The 16,036-nt window shown below is 45.1% G+C and overlaps 1 protein-coding gene across 3 annotated transcripts in view; it reads right to left on the bottom strand.

Annotated features, from left to right (window-relative positions):
• gba2 (glucosidase, beta (bile acid) 2) overlaps nt 1-14,072 on the bottom strand; it is a 94,796-nt gene extending 80,724 nt beyond the window's left edge. For 2 of the 3 annotated variants that reach the window (XM_070868400.1, XM_070868401.1), the window contains exons 1-4: nt 13,805-14,072; nt 8,418-8,509; nt 5,389-5,504; nt 2,548-2,766 (exon numbers count right to left, since the gene is read on the bottom strand). In XM_070868400.1, coding sequence (XP_070724501.1) covers nt 2,548-2,766; nt 5,389-5,504; nt 8,418-8,509; nt 13,805-13,995 — 618 coding nt within the window. In that variant the 5' untranslated portion in view covers nt 13,996-14,072. Of the gene's footprint in view, nt 1-2,547; nt 2,767-5,388; nt 5,505-8,417; nt 8,510-8,777; nt 8,857-13,804 lie in introns of those variants that run through there. The other variant, XM_070868402.1, reaches the window with a different exon arrangement.
• Between the last annotated feature and the right edge of the window lie 1,964 nt (nt 14,073-16,036).

The raw sequence follows: 16,036 nt of genomic DNA, 5'->3' as shown, positions 1-16,036 counted from the left end.
TCTCGGACCCCCTTGCGACTGTTGTGGTAGCCAGTGTGGTAGCTGGTGTGCAACAGCCATCCCACGTTAAAAGAACTCACGCACAGGTATCTTCAACCCTTCAAAATGAAGTTCAGGACCTGGACCGTCAGAACCCTCATGCACAACCCCAACTGCGACAGACTGGAACGTCGCACCACCATCGTTGCCCGGGAACTTAGACGCTTCGCTGTCGACATCGCCACCCTAAGCGAGACCAGGCGGGCAGGGGAATGACAGCGCAAAGAACAAGGTGAAGATTACACCTTCTTCTGGAAAGGCAAAAAGAGGAAGAATGCCGCCTCCATGGAGTTGGTTTCGCCATCAACAATGAGCTGGTCGATCGCCTCAGAGACTCCCCCAGTGGAATTAGCGAACGCCTCACGAGTCTTCGGCTCACCCTATCCCGGAACCAGTGCGCCACAGTTATCAGTGCGTATGCCCCAACACTCGACGGAACAGATGATGCCAAAGAGGCATCCTACTCCAGCCTTGAATGATCCCTGTCCCACGTCCCTATGGATGACTTCAATGTCAGAGTCGGTAAGGACACAGAACTCTGGGGAGGCGTGATCGACAACCAACACCAGTAGTACACTGCTCCTGACAAAATGCCCAGAACACGACCTTGTCACCACCAAAACCATGGGCCCAAGTTTCCACATGATTTGCGCCTGATTTTTAGGAGCAACTGGTGGAGAACGGACTATCTTAGAAATTACAATTCTCCACATTTTTTTTCTGCAGTTCTAGTCAGGTAGAACAGTTCTACTTTGGAACATAATTTTTTCTTCAAAAGAGGGCGTGTCCGGCCACTGATGCCTGATTTGAAAGTTTCCACAGTGAAAACGTACTCCAAACTAAAGTAGAATGGAGCAAGTGAAGATTTTTGTAGAACTGAAAAAACCTGTTCTACACATTAAAAAATTAGGCGCAGGTTACAAATTAGGCGTCCAGAACGAGGTGGGGGAAGGGAAGTCATTAAATACTATAATAAATCCTTATTTATACTTCTACAAATATTATACAAATAAATCCAACCTGAATAAACATTTATAAGAAAAGATTAAATAAACCATCTTCATGTGTGAAAGTGCTTCAGGCAGGCCTTTCGGGACCGAAGGCTGAACGGGCCGGCCCGAGACTTCGGGGGGGGGGGGCGGAGGAGGAGGGGTGGCCGGGGGGGCGGAGGAGGAGTGGCCGGGGGGGGGCGGAGGAGGAGTGGCGGGGGGGGGGTGGCGCGGAGGAGGAGGAGTGGCCGGGGGGGGGGGGGGGGCGCGGAGGAGGAGGAGTGGCCGGGGGGGGGGCCGGGCGGAGGAGGAGTGGCGGGGGGGGCGGAGGAGGAGTGGCGGGGGGGGGGGGGGGGGAGTGGCGGTGGGGGTGGAGGAGTGCCAGGGGAGGTAGGGGGGGTGCTGAATAGCCCTGCTGACGACACAGATGCCTGGCGGCCAAAGACGTGGCGGAGAGGGGGACGGGGTCTGAACAGAAGGGAGGGAGGCCAGAGTCCCGATCTTCACCCTGGGTGCGCATTCGGCTAGGGCTAGCGTGCTTCGGGCCTCTCCCACGCAGCCTTGGGGCGAGGAGCTACTGCACATGCGCGCGCACTATCGCGTGCATGTGTAGAGGTCCCGGCACTTACCTGGCTCGCTCCCCGACCCCTTGTGCTACGCTACGTCGAACACAAAGGCGTCCTGAGGAGCTCGCAGAAAATCGCCGCATCTTATGGAGGGGCGCCGTTCTTGGAGAGCAGAAACTTGGGCCCTGTACAACTACTAAGGGTATACATTTACTTCCTGTAATGGAAGGTATGCTTAACAATAAGCTGGATGGCCGAGCCACTGTGGAAGGGACCATCCATAACCTACGATAGCATAGTGGTAAAGTTACGGATAAGTAATCCATCTGGAAAGATGAGTTCAAATCCCACCACAGCAGATGGGGAATTTAAATTCAGTTAATTAAATAAATCATGTAAATAAAGCTAGTACAGTAATGGTGACCATGAAACTGCCAGATTGTTGTAAAAACCCATCTGGTTCACTAATGTCCTTTAAGGAAGGAAACCTGCCCTCTTTACCCTGTCTGGCCTATATCTAACTTCAGACCCACTGCAATGTGACTAGCATCAAAAATGATTGCTACAATGGACTGCAGCAGCTCACCACCACCTTCTCAATGGCAATTAGGGATGGGCAATAAATTGCTCACATCCAGTGAATACATTTTTTTTTAAACTCTGAAAGGTAGATAAATGTTTGAAAGGTCCATTCCCAATTAATTATAAAATCAGTTTTAAATTCCTTGCCTATTTAAAACAAAACCTACAAACATGCAACTCGATGGAGAAGGCCAAGGTTAGAACTTTAATTTTGATCCAAATTTTTCAAATGTAAAAAACATTCAACAAATGACAGCTTATACCTACAAATTGTTTATTTTAAAAAAAATAAAGCAAGGTTTCAGATCTTTCAAAAAGGTGAGAATTCACATTATGCTAATTGTTAACAGTGACAACATAGTCGTACTAACCATATAATTGTGAGGAATAATTGGAGATATCTGCCGACACGTCAGAGTTACATTTTGTCCAGGAAGGTTGTAAACTGTCCAGGCACGTGGATAAAGGGCATGGTAAAAAGCATACTCTCCACAGTACCCCCAATTCCAACTCTGGAGTTTGTGAGGCCTCTCCACAGAAAGCACTTGTTGATAAATAGTCTGTCCATTCTTTCTTAAGCAGACAGTAAACTGGGAACACAATAGAAGTCTAGGTAAGAGCCACCATACATCATATTGGTACACCTTGTAGAAAATTAGCTATTGATATTAGTACAATGATTTTAACACCTTGATCCAGAGGCTGTCATACCGCAGTTGGATGTGGTCCCAACTTCTCCTTACAGAGCTAGATTTTCCCCAATAAGTTTTGTCGGCGCACTGACCTCAAGCACGCCAACTTTGCGCGCTGGAAACGGAGCCGGCAAAAACCGACCCCATCCTAGCCGCTGCGTGCAGTGCCCGGAGTCCTGGCGTGATGTCGGTGTTGAAGTGGGGGGCGGGCCACGCCGAAAACACTGCCGGCACTTTCGCGCATACGCAGTGGTGCCGGCCCCGACATGCGTGCATGCGCAATAGAAAGAGATAGAAAAAAAAAACTTGGCTCCATCTTCCCTCCCCTATCCCAGGCTAAATGGCCTCACACACAGGCCGGCCGGCTGCCTTTCCCAGGCAGACTTTAAAGATAAGGTGGGATTTACTTTTTTTATTGTATTTTATTGGTTTGAACTTTTCCTTAATGTTTGCTGCTTGTATGTTGAGCTCCTCTCCAGTTCCCTTCCCTCCCCTATCCCTGCCCTAATGTCTGTTGAATGTGCGCTGCTTTTTCTTAACTGCACGCAAGGTTTTTCAGCGTTTTTTTGCTGGCCAAGTGGCATAAATGGCCAAAACTGAAGTAAGCGTCTGGGATGCCCCCTTTTGAAAAAAAACTGACATAAAAAAAAAAATCGTACCTAACTGACTTACTCTGAAACAAATATTTTTGGGAAAATGGCATTTTCTAACTTACGCCAGAGAAAACAACTTACTCCAAAAAAAATTGATGCAAATCATGGCCAAAATTGGGCCCACAACGAGGTGACTATTATTCTATAACCAACACTTGGCATCAAGCACAGAATAAAATTCCATTTAATCCAGCCCTTCCAGAAATACCGAATCATGAATGATGATACCCCTCCCATTTCCTTCAGAAAGGTTCCAAGAGATTTTGAAGTGTTTTGCCCCTTTCTTTGTCTCACACTCCACATAATAGAAGGATGAGAGATTATGCCCTAAATCCTTCACACCAGTTTTGAATTTCTGGTAAGTGTTTCATTGTGATTAACACAACATCTTAGCATCCCAGCTCAGAGTGGCATCAGTCCAGCCAAACAAGGGCAGGAGAAGAGGAAACTTACAGGGCTTTATATTCTTGTGGTTAAAGAATGTTAGCTTGGGCGTTTTCTGCTTCTCAGCACCCGCAGGCTTTACAAGTTTTTTCAGCACCTACAGGCCTTACAAACACACAAGATTATTCTTCGAAGTTTAATCCCCTTTACACATAGAGCTGTGGTTAATAGAAAACTGAAAACCACAAGACAATCCCCAGATTGCAAAGGATGTTTTTCCTTTTAAAGTTCAAAAATGTCAAAGCAGTCAGAGGAAATCAATGGTTTTAACATCCAGCAATTGTGTACAATTCCTATTTCCTCTCAGGGGTGTACACACAAATGAAGAATTAGTACTTGGCAATGTACTATGTAGCACAAGTATATTAAAATATTCACTTAAAAAGACAGTCCCGCTGTATAGCTTAACTCCTGCAGAAAATATTAACAAATGTTAACTTCATCATGTTCAAGAGATTCTGGGCAGTAATCTGTCCTTTTTAGGTTTTCAAATTATTTCCACCCCAATGTCCTCCTATATAGGACATACATTTCTTAGAATCCTCCAAACTCAATCTCTCATCGTCTTAGCAGCACAAATTTTCAGCCTGTAATGCTAAGTCACCCTTTGAAGAATCAGTTGTGATCAAAACTACAATATTATTTTGACACAAATGTGCAAACTCTTAAAACTATGTTTTAATCTTGGAGAAATCTCATGAGAAATACTCCACAACATGCTAATGAATAAGTAAACTAGCACTGCCTGGAATCTCAACTGGCTTAACACCTCCACGACTGTGACCCAGGGGGTGAGACATCTGTTGATAACCAGCTGCAGGCTCCAGAATATATAAAATAAACTGATTACTATTTTAAATTACACTCTTTAATTCACAATTACTTTAAAAAAAACCTAAAAGGGCTTTAGGTTTTTGTTATAGAACCCATTGTTTAAATGAAAATATATTCCAAAAAATACTGTAACAGAGGAATGCTAATTCTTGGTAACGGGTCAATTTTATAAAAGTACAGGTTGAACCTCCTTAATCCAGAACTCCCTTATCCGGAACCACCCCTCATCCAGAACCATTCCGGCCACCGGGTAGCGCATGTGCAGAACTCCGATGTGAACAAATTGAAGTCCTTCCTCGCTGCCGACTCCCACAATTGCTGACCTGACCCCGCGATCCACTGATCCCCCCCCAAACCCCCAGCCATGATCTCTCTACCGCACTCCCAGCCCGCCACGATAGTCCCTTACCCAGTACCTGTACCATCTAATTTAATATGACCACCCCTCGTCCGGAAAAATCCTTTATCCAGAACAGGCCAGGTCCCGAGGATTCTGGATAAGGTAGGTTCAACCTGTATTGCAATTGGTTGTTTTTAAGTTTCACAGCACCCTTAATTTCAGTATAACCTATTACAACCAAACACATACCTGGTTCTCAATCACAGTGTCATAAGTGTACATTCCTGGGTTTAGCTGCCACCTACAGAATTCTCCTCGCCACCCTCTTGTAATGGTACCTCCGCCAAACCCACCTAGTGGGGCACCTGAAGAGAAAAATCAGGGTGGAATCTTAACATTACCCACTAAAAATGTAATTAAATCATCATCTTTTGAAGTCAATTGTTTGAGAACTAAAAGATAGAAAAGGGAAAACTACAAATGCTGAAAATCTGAAAAACAAACCACACAAAATTCAGATATACACCAGCATCTGTGAACATAAGAACATAACCAGCGTACTAAGCTTAAATAAAGGAGACTAAGAAGATATGAGGGCAGATTTGGGTAAGTGGACTGGGAAAATAGATTAAAGTGTAGGACGGTTGATAAACAGTGGTGTACATTTAAAGGGGATATTTCACAACTCTCAAGAAAAATATATTCCAGTGAGGAGGAATGGGTGTGAGAAAAAAGATAGCCATCTGTGGCTAACTAAATAAATAAAGGATGGTATCCAATTAAAAACAAGGGCATACAAAGTGGCCAAAACTAGTGGGAGGACAAAAAGACTGGGAAGCTTTTAAAAGCCAGCAAAGAATGACAAAAAAATTAAGAAAGGGAAGATAGACTATGAAAGTAAACTAGCACAAGATATAAAAACAGATAGCAAGAGTTTCTATAAGTTATAAAAAGCAAAAGGGTGGCTAAAGTAAATGTTGGTCCCTTAGAGGACGTGACTGGGGAATTAGTAATGGGGAACATGGAGATGGCAGAAACTCTGAACAAATATTTTGTATCAGTCTTTACGGTAGAGGACACTAACAATATCCCGACAGTGGATAGTAAAGGGGCTCTGGGCAGGGGCGGGGGGAGGAACTTAACACAATCACAATCACTAAGGAGGTGGTACTCAGTAAGATAATGGGACTAAAGGCAGATAAAATCCCCTGGACCTGATGGCTTGCATCCTCGGGTCTTAAGAGAAGTAGCGACAGAGATTGTGGATGCATTGGTTGTAATTTACTAAAATTCCCTGGATTCTGGAGAGGTCCCAGCAGATTGGAAAACTGCAAATCTAACACCCCTATTTAAAAAAGGAGGCATGCAAAAAGCAGGAAACTATAGACCAGTTAGCCTAACATCTGTGGTTGAAATCCATTCTAAAGAAGCAGTAGCAGGACACTTGGAAAAGAAAAATTCAGTCAGGCAGTGTCAGCATGGATTTATGAAGGGAAAGTCATGTTTGACAAATTTGCTGGAGTTCTTTGGGGATGTAACGAACAGAGTGGATAAAGGGGAACCAATGGATGTGGTGTATTTGGACTTACAGAAGACATTTGACAAGGTGCCACATAAAAGGTTACTGCGCAAGATAAAAGTTCATGGGGTTGGGGGTAATATATTAGTTGGCCAATCCTCTATCCATGCTAACAGAAAAGAGAGTCGGGATAAATGGTTCACTCTCTGGTTGGCAATCAGTAACTAGTGGGGTGCTGCAGGGATCAGTGCTGGGACCCCAACTTTTTACAATCTATATAAACGACTTGGAAGAAGGGACTGAGTGTAACATAGCCAAGTTTGCCAAAGATACAAAAATGGGACGAAAAGCAGTGTGTGAGGAGGACACATAAAATCTTCAAAAAAGGACAGTCAGGCTAAGTGAGTGGGCAAAAATTTGGCAGATGGAGTATAATATTGGAAAGTGTGAGGTCATGCACTTTGGCAGAAAAAAAATCAAAGAGCAAGTGATTTAAATGAAGAAAGATTGTAAAGTGCCGCAGTACAGCAGGTCCTGGGGATACTTGTGCATGAAACACAAAAGGATAGGATGCAGGTACAGCAAGTGATCAGGAAGGCCAATAGTATCTTGGCCTTTATTGCAATGGGGATGGAGTATAAAAGCAGGGAAGTCTTGCTACAGCTATATAAAGGTATTGGTGAGGTCACACCTGGAATACTGCATGCAGTTTTGGTTTCCATATTTACGAAAGGATATACTTGCTTTGGAGGCAGTTCAGAGAAGGTTCACTAGGTTGATTCCGGGGATGAGGGGATTGACTTATGAGGTTAGGCCTCTACTCATTGGAATTCAGAAGAATGAGAGGTGATCTTATCGAAACGTATAAGATTATGATGGGGCTTGATAAGGTGGATGCAGAGAGGATGTTTCCACTGATGGGGACTAGAACTAGGGGACATGATCTTAGAATAAGGGGCTGCCCATTTAAAACTGGGATAAAGAGAAATTTCTTCTCTCGGGGGGGTTGTTAATCTATGGAATTTGCTGCCTCAGAGAGCTGTGGAAGCTGGGACATTGAATAAGTTTAAGACATGTTCTTATTCTTATGTTCTTATGTTATGTTCTTATGAGAAATAGGAGCAGGAGTAGGCCATACAGCCCCTCGAGCCTGCTCTGCTATTTAATACGATCATGGCTGATCTGATCATGGACTCAGGTCCACTCCCCTGCCCGCTCCCCATAACCCCTTATTGGTTAAGAAACTGTCTATCTCTGTCTTAAATTTATTCAATGTCCCAGTTTCCACAGCTCTCTGAGGCAGCGAATTCCAGAGATTTTCAACCTTCAGAAGAAATTCCTCCTCATCTCAGTTTTAAATGGAGAGATTAACATTTCAGTTCCAGACCTTCCATCACAACCCCATCTAAAGAACAGTCAAACTATTAACCTAGCTTCTCTTTTTACAGATTCTGATCGATCTGTTGTGTATTCACAGTACTTTTTGAACTCAGATTTTATCAAAATTCATACTCGTCCTTACACATTAATATATTCACATTGATTTGGTAGCCTGGTTAAGACCTATGCTAAAGATGCTACACTTATATTTCTGTTTGGACAAACAATCTATTGTACCATTGGTAGTTATTGTACAATAAAATATCAAATTACTTATCAAATGGAAAATAGGCAGACTGGAAAGTCGCACTCTAGTCTGAAATAAAATCTTTCAACTTATTGAACAGCAACATTGAAACAATTACTCAGTGGCACTTACCATAAATCTGACGCAATGGAATGGAATTAAATGAGTCAATAAAAGGTGCCTTCTTCTCTATTCGAGTTTTTCTGTACCACCATTTAAAATACCTGTCCAAAAACAGAATTACAGTGCATATTTACCAACAAGCTGAAAAGGTAAGCCATTAATTATTTATAACATTTTACTTGCACTACTGTGTTAACCCACATCTGAACACACTCTTATGATTGAGTAGACTTGATCCAACACCTGCCTCCTCTTGATATGGAAAAACGAGTCAAAGGTTGACTTAATCATTACTATCTTTGGCATAAAAGCAAATTCCAGCCTTCAACAGTAATAGAAACAGTGTTATATATGTAAACTTGTATTTACCTTGCACAGCCACCAGAGGGCTCATCGCCTGGAGTCCCAAGGGATCCCATAATCCCTTGGGAGCACAGGTACTGAAGGAGTCCTCACAGGCTGGAGAACTGCAATAAAAAAAACTATAGTCACACTTTACTTTGAGCTCACAGTATCCAGACAGACTCTTTCTTCATACATAACACATAGAAAATAGGTGCTGGAGTAGGCCATTCAGCCCTTCAAGCCTGCACCACCATTCAATATGATCATGGCTGATCATGCAACTTCAGTAGCCCATTCCTGCTTTCTCACCATACCCCTTGATCCCTTTAGCCGTAAGGGCCACATCTAACTCCCTTTTGAATATATCTAACGAATTGGTCTCAACAACGTTCTGTGGTAGAGAATTCCACAGGTTCACAATTCACTGAGTGAAGAAGTTTCTCCTCATCTCGGGCCTAAATGGCTTTCCCCTTATCCTTAGACTGTGACCCCGGTCCTGAATTTCCCCAACATCGGGAACATTCTTCCTGCATCTAATCTGTCCAATCCCGTCAGAATTTTATATGTTTCTATGAGATCCCCCTTCATTATTCTAAATTCCAGTGGGTATAAGCCTAGTCGATCCAGTCTTTCATATGTCAGTCCTGCCATCCCAGGAATCAGTCTGGTGAACCTTCGCTGCACTCCCTCAATAGCAAGAATGTCCTTCCTCAGATTAGGAGACCAACTGTCCACAATATTCAAGGTGTGGCCTCACGAAGGCCCTGTACAACTGCAGTCGGACCTCCCTGCTCCTATACTCAAATCCTCTCACTATGAAGGCCAACATGCCATTTGCCTTCTTCAACGCCTGCTGTATTAAATGGCGGAGCAGACTCGAGGGGCTGTATGGCCTACTCCTGCTCCTATTTCTTATGGTGTTCTTATGTATTTGGAACTATTCCTCAAGCCATTTGGCGTTCAGCAGAAAGCTGTATTTGAATACCCATAGGTCATTGGCGAGGCCAATTTTACAGTATATATTCTGGTCATCCTAACAACTACAGGTTGTACCTCTCCAGTCCGGGACTCTTTGGTCTGGCAACATTCCCGGCGGGGGGTCGACCCGCGCTGTGTCCTGGGGCTGGCTGCTTCTCTTCTCCCCGCTTTGCTGCCTCCAGTGTTCCATCGGAGGTCGGGCTGGCGTGCTGTGTCCTGGGGCTGGCTGCTCCTCCTCCTCCTCTTCCTACTGCCTCCCGTGATCCCTCCTTGGTCGGGTCAGTGCAGAGAGGGAACGAGGAGCATAGCGGCTGATTGAGGCGCCGAAGCTGGGCCTGAGAAATGCTGCGCAGTAGACTTCTGCGCAGCACATGCACAGAACACGACCGTGTCGTTGTCAGCAGTTCCCGGTAAGGCTCGGGTACTGCTGACCACGCTATGGTCGGCATGACCTCCTGTGGTCCGGAAAATTCTCTGGTCTGGCACTGGTCAAGTCCCAAGGGTGCTGGACTGGAGAGGTACAACCGGTACTTGTATTTCTTTAGCAGCTTTTAACATACCCCAAGTGCTTAGAGGCATAATCACACAAAATTGAACACTGGGCCAAAGGAGGGGAAAATCAGGAGGGGTAACCAAGAGTTTGGTGTGAGGTGGGTTTTTATGAAAGTCTTGATGAGAAGAGTTAAGAGAAGCAGAGGTTTAGGGAGGGAATTCCAAAGCTTGAAGCAAAAGGGACATAGATAAATTGGAAAGGATTCAGAAAAGAGACACATGGATAAATCCAAGGTATTTGGGGGGGTAAAATTATGAAGGTGATGGAGCTTATTTTTGATGGAGAAAATAATGCAGATTTTCATGTTAGGTATAAGGCAAGCAGGTTACTTAGTGTTGAAAGCAAGCTATTTAACTTGGTCACAGTCTTGAGCAAGATTAGAGATCAGAAGATTGATCATAAAAGCTGAATTTTTTTTTTAAATCCAAATGTTATCACCATATTGACTGCAGGAACCAAGGGCTCAATTTTCCCTAATGCCTTTTTTTGGCCTATTTGAAGAGTATACACCAAAAAAAAGTTGAAAGTTTTCCCGTTTTAACTTGTGAATGTGGCCCAGCACACATTGTCCTTAAGCTCTGTGGGTGGAGCCTAAGAGTAATGAGGGACATATTGTGGGCTGGAAAGTGAAACATGCAAGACATTCTGGAATAAAAACAGAAAATGCTGGAAATCTCAACAGGTCAGACAGCATCTGTGGAGAGGAAGCAGAGTTAACGTTTCGGGTCGATGATCCTTCGTCAGAACTGGAGAGTGTTCGGAAAGAACAGATTCTTAACAAGCATTGAAAGAGGGAGGGGAAGAAAGAAAAGGGAAGGTCTGTGATAGGTTGGAAGACAGGAGAGATTAGACACACAAAAGGGATGATGGCCCAAATTCAAATGGTAATGCCAGGAGTTAGAAAAACATTAGTCAAGATAGGGTGTAAATGATGGGATAATGACCAATTAGAGACAAGGAGAAAAAAAATGAAAAACATGCTCTGAAAAAGGGGGGCAGGGGGGCTGAAATTGGTAGTGGTTATGCTCTGAAATTTTTGAACTCGATGAGAGTCCAGAAGGCTGTAAAGTGCCTAAACGAAAGATGAGGTGTTGTTCCTTGAGCTTCGTTGGAACAGTGTAGGAGACCGTGGACAGAGATGTTAGAGTGGCACTGGAGTGGAGAATTAAAGTGACAGACAATCGGAAGCTCAGGGTCACACTTGCAGACTGAACGGAGGTGCTCCACAGAGTGGTCAACCAATCTACGCTTGGTCTCCCCAATGTAGACCAGGGTGTCGCGGAGGGAGCGGTCCCTTCGGAATTCTGAGAAAGAGAGGGGAGGGGAAGACCTGATTGGTGGTGGGAGTTGGCGGAAGATGATCTGTTTAACATGGAGGCTGGTGGGGTGAAAGGTGAGGACAAGAGGAACCCTGTCATGGTTCTGAGAGGGAGGGGAAGAGGTGAGAGCAGAGGAGCGGGAAATAGAACGGACACAGTCGAGGGTCATGTTAACCACGGCGGAGAGGAATCCTTGGTTGAGGAAAAAGGAAGACTAGCCAGAGGCACTAGTGTGAAAGGTGGTGTCATCAGAGCTGATGGCAATGTGCTTTTATTTTAAAAATGTTCAAAAATTAAACAGCTACAAAGAACTACAAAAATGGCCGAGTGCCAATGTTTTTTTTCCACACTGAGCATGCGCGAACGCTCCAACGCGCACGCGCAGCGTTGCCGGCAGGAAAAAAACTAATTTAAATAGTACCCGCCCCCTCCCACTTACAAAATCGGCGCGAGTGTATGCTCCGCCCCCTTGGGCGCCACGCCAGGCAGACAAGGAGCTGCAGAACTCTCCAGAATCGCAATTTTTTTTTTAGGCGCCGTTTTAGGCGCGAAAAACAGGCGCCCAGCTCGGAGGGGCGCCCGTTTTTTATCGTGTGGAAACTTGGGCCCCATATCTCATAATTCCTATTACGATCAATGAGAATAGCCCCCTAAAACACCCAAACACATGATAAATTTTTTTAAATTTTGTATTTAAAATTAATTGAAATTAAAGTTAATTAAATGTTTTAAAAATATATATTTTTGGATTGTGTTTTATTTACAGTTTAAAAGAAACTTACCTTAATGGATAGGGTTTTTACTCTAAAAATGTGTTTAACTTCAGTTTTTAATGTTTTAAAACTCTAATGCTGGTAAAAGCAGGCTATGCTTTTACCAGGCGTAAAAGTTTCAAGGACATTCGTTGGGTAAGAGATGTGCAAATAGCCCAATCTCGCCCGCACGAATGTCCTTCCTGGGGAGATGTGGAAGATCTGTCAAAAGATATCTTGATCGATCGGAAAAGCCGGTTTTCATCGCATACGCATTGCATGCCAAAAACGGCTTTTGTGAGGCCTCGCCGGGTCAGTACGCATTCCGTACGGACCCGACAAGGCCGGGATTTCATGCCCAGCTTATCCACGCTGTTACACCGGAAGCTTTGGCCTGGATGTCCAACTTTCCCACTCAGATGTCTCCGTCCTCAGTCTCCTACACTGTTCCAAAGAAAGTCAAGGAACAGCACCTCATCTTTCGTTTAGACACTTTACAGCCTTCTGGACTCAACAGAATTCAACAATTTCAGAGTGTAACCACTGCCAATCTTTGACTCCCTTTCCTTTCCCCTCCCACCCCCCAGGTTTCTTTTTTTTCTCCTAGTCTCTAATGGCAGCTGATTATCCCATCATTCACACCCTATCTTGACGAATATTTTTTTAACTCTGGCATTATCATTTGAATTTAGACCATCATCCCTTTGGTCTCTAATCTCTCCTGTCTTCCACCCTCTCTTAGACCTTCCCTTTTATTCTTTCTTCACCTCCCCCTTTCAGTGCATAAGAATGTGTTCTTTCCAGTCCTTACAGACTCATCGACCTAAAACATTAACTCTGCTTTCTCTCCACAGATGCTGCCTGACCCAGAGATTTCCAGCATTTTCTGCTTTTATTCCAGATTCCAGCATTCGAAGTATTTTGCTTTTGTATTAGTAGCAAATCAAATGTCAATGTCTTTCATATGAAAGAAGGTACCAATATGGAGAAGGCAGCGAGGGATTCCACACTCCCTATTAATGTCGTTTTAATGTTATCCAATGCTCTTACCTTAAATCGCCACCGAAATAAGTGAATGTAACAATGAACCATAACCGAACCAGAGTGCTCTCTACAACCTGCTGGCTCGCAAACATGTCCCGGGGAATCACTTGTACAGAGGCGCACCTGTAATTCACTCATGCAAAAGCCAACGGCAAAGGGCGGCGGAGAGAATCTTTCTAACGCTTTTATTTGATAAAATACAGCAACAGCATCAAATCCACATTAAAATATCCCTTACCTGGCCCGCGGTATCTGCGGGCGGGCAGTTTAAAACACATTTGCACTAATTTCCTGAAACAGCCGCTCAAAAATAAAACACAATGCGGCAAAAGCATCGGTCAGGCTGGCGGCTCGGGAAAGGTAAGCCGGGGCTGGGCCGGGCCGGTCACTCACTCACTCACTCACCGGATGCCCAGGCCCAGGTGGCCGATCATATGTGACAGGGACACATCGGTGGCCTCGAACGGCTTCCTCTGCTCCTCGAACTGATGTGCCAGGCAGATCCTCCAGCCGAACCGCGGGAGCCCGACCCCCTCCGAGCGGCCACCCGCGTACTTCTGCATTAGTTCGGCGCTGCGGTCCTCCTTGCTCCCCATCCCTGACGGACTGTCTCTCTCTCGTCTCTCACTCTGACACACACACACATAAAGTCAGTCCGTCACTTCTGCCCCACCCTTCCGCGCAGGCGCGCCCCCCCCCCGCTGCCCCTTTCTTTTGAAAGCCAGGCCCGCGCACGCGCTCTGCGTGTAACGGTGGGAGGAACAAGAGAGGGGGCGGAGCTGTGTTGCGTACTGCGCACGCGCAATGCCTGCAACTGAACCTGCGGCGGGAGTGGGTGTGGGAAACGTGCGCGCGCAGACTAGAATGGGCCGACTGACCTCCTTCTCTGCTGCCCCATTCCACGGCTCTAAATGGCAAAGGCGCCAAAGGAAAATACTGCCACGTAGGGAAATCTGAAACAAAAACAGAAAATGCTGGAAAACGGTCAGCAGCTCGCCTGAGCAGGGATAAACAGAAAGTTTTAGCGTTTCAAGTCGATGACCATTCACCAGCAAAGGAAATATACGCCCGCCTATATTAATTGGATCAGTATAGGTGGCACTGCCCCAGTGTTACCAGGCAAAAATCAGCACCACACGTGTCATCAATCTGATGATGGCACCACTAATAAAATAGTCATAACACTAGATCTAATAAAATTGAAAGAAACTTAATGTAAAACTAAATCAGGATATTATTGTCATAATCAATCATGCGGTGCCCTCCAATCATGGAAAAGAGTAGTGTTTGATTGTAAAGGAAAAAGCTTATTGTGCAGGCACAGTGGAGCAAACTCCATTTCTTTTTCAGAACATAACATAAGAAATAGGAGCAAGAGTAGGCCATACAGCCCCTCGAGCCTGCTCCGCCATTCAATAAGATCATGGCTGATCTGATATTGGACTCAGCTCCACTTCCCCGCCCTGCTCAAGGAATCCGTCCGTCTCTTAGGCACTCTATGACCTCCTCCTCAAGGCTACCCTGACCAACTTGATTTGTCCAATCAATATGGAGGTTTAAATCATCCATGATTATTGCTGTTCCCTTTTTACAAGCCCCACTATTTCTTGGTTTATGCTCTGATTGTTACATATGTATTTACTCTGTACAGCCACCAGAAGGCTCATTCCCCGGAGTCCCAAGGGATCCCATAATCCTTTGGGAGCACAGGTATTTAAAAAGGCTTCACAGGTTGGAGAGGTACTCTGGAGTCCTGCAATAAAAGACTAAATAAAAGACTTAGGTCAAACTTTGAGCAAACAATGTTCTGTCTGACTCTTTCTCCATACACAGCAACTGGCAACGAGATACAGAGAGTAAACCCAAAGATGCAGAGAACTGTGGGCATCCTGGAGAAATTTTCGGAGGGAGATGATTGGGAAACTTTAGTGGAGCGACTCGACCAATACTTCGTGGCCAACGAGCTAGATGGGGAAGAGAGCACTGCCAAACATAGAGCGATCCTCCTCACCGTCTGTGGGGCACCATCGTATGGCCTCATGAAGAATCTGCTCACTCCAGCGAAACCCACGGAGGAATCGGGCGATGATTTGTGCGCACTGGTCCAAGAGCATTTGAATCTGAAGGAAAACGTTCTAATGGCGAGGTACCGGTTCTACACCTACAAAAGGTCTGAAGGCCAGGAAGTGGCGAGTTATGTCGCCGAGTTAAGGCGCCTTGCAGGACATTGCAAATTTGAAGGACATTTGGAGCACATGCTCAGAGACTTTTTCCTACTTGGCATTGGCCATGAAACCATACTTCCCAAACTTTTGAATGGAGAGACCCCAACCTTGAGTAAGGCCATAGCGATAGCCCAGGAGTTCATTGCCACCAGTGACAATACAAAGCAAATCTCTCAACACACAAGTGCTGCTACATGTACTGTGAACAAAATGATGTTTCAAATCATAACGTACAGGGCAGGTCACACATACCTGCAGCTGCACATCCGCAGATATGAGTCCACCATCAAGGGTGATGAATGCAAGGCCATTAACACCTTGTTGGCGCTGCGGGGGTGATCATCGTTTTCATTCATGCCGATTCAAAGGATACGTTTGCAAGGGCCGTGAAACAATGGGACACCTCCAACGA

Source organism: Pristiophorus japonicus, chromosome 2 (genome assembly GCF_044704955.1).
Source record: "Pristiophorus japonicus isolate sPriJap1 chromosome 2, sPriJap1.hap1, whole genome shotgun sequence".
NCBI classification, from domain to species: Eukaryota; Metazoa; Chordata; class Chondrichthyes; family Pristiophoridae; genus Pristiophorus; species Pristiophorus japonicus.
Note: the sequence above shows the minus strand (reverse complement) of the source record. Positions and strands in the feature narration are given on the sequence as shown.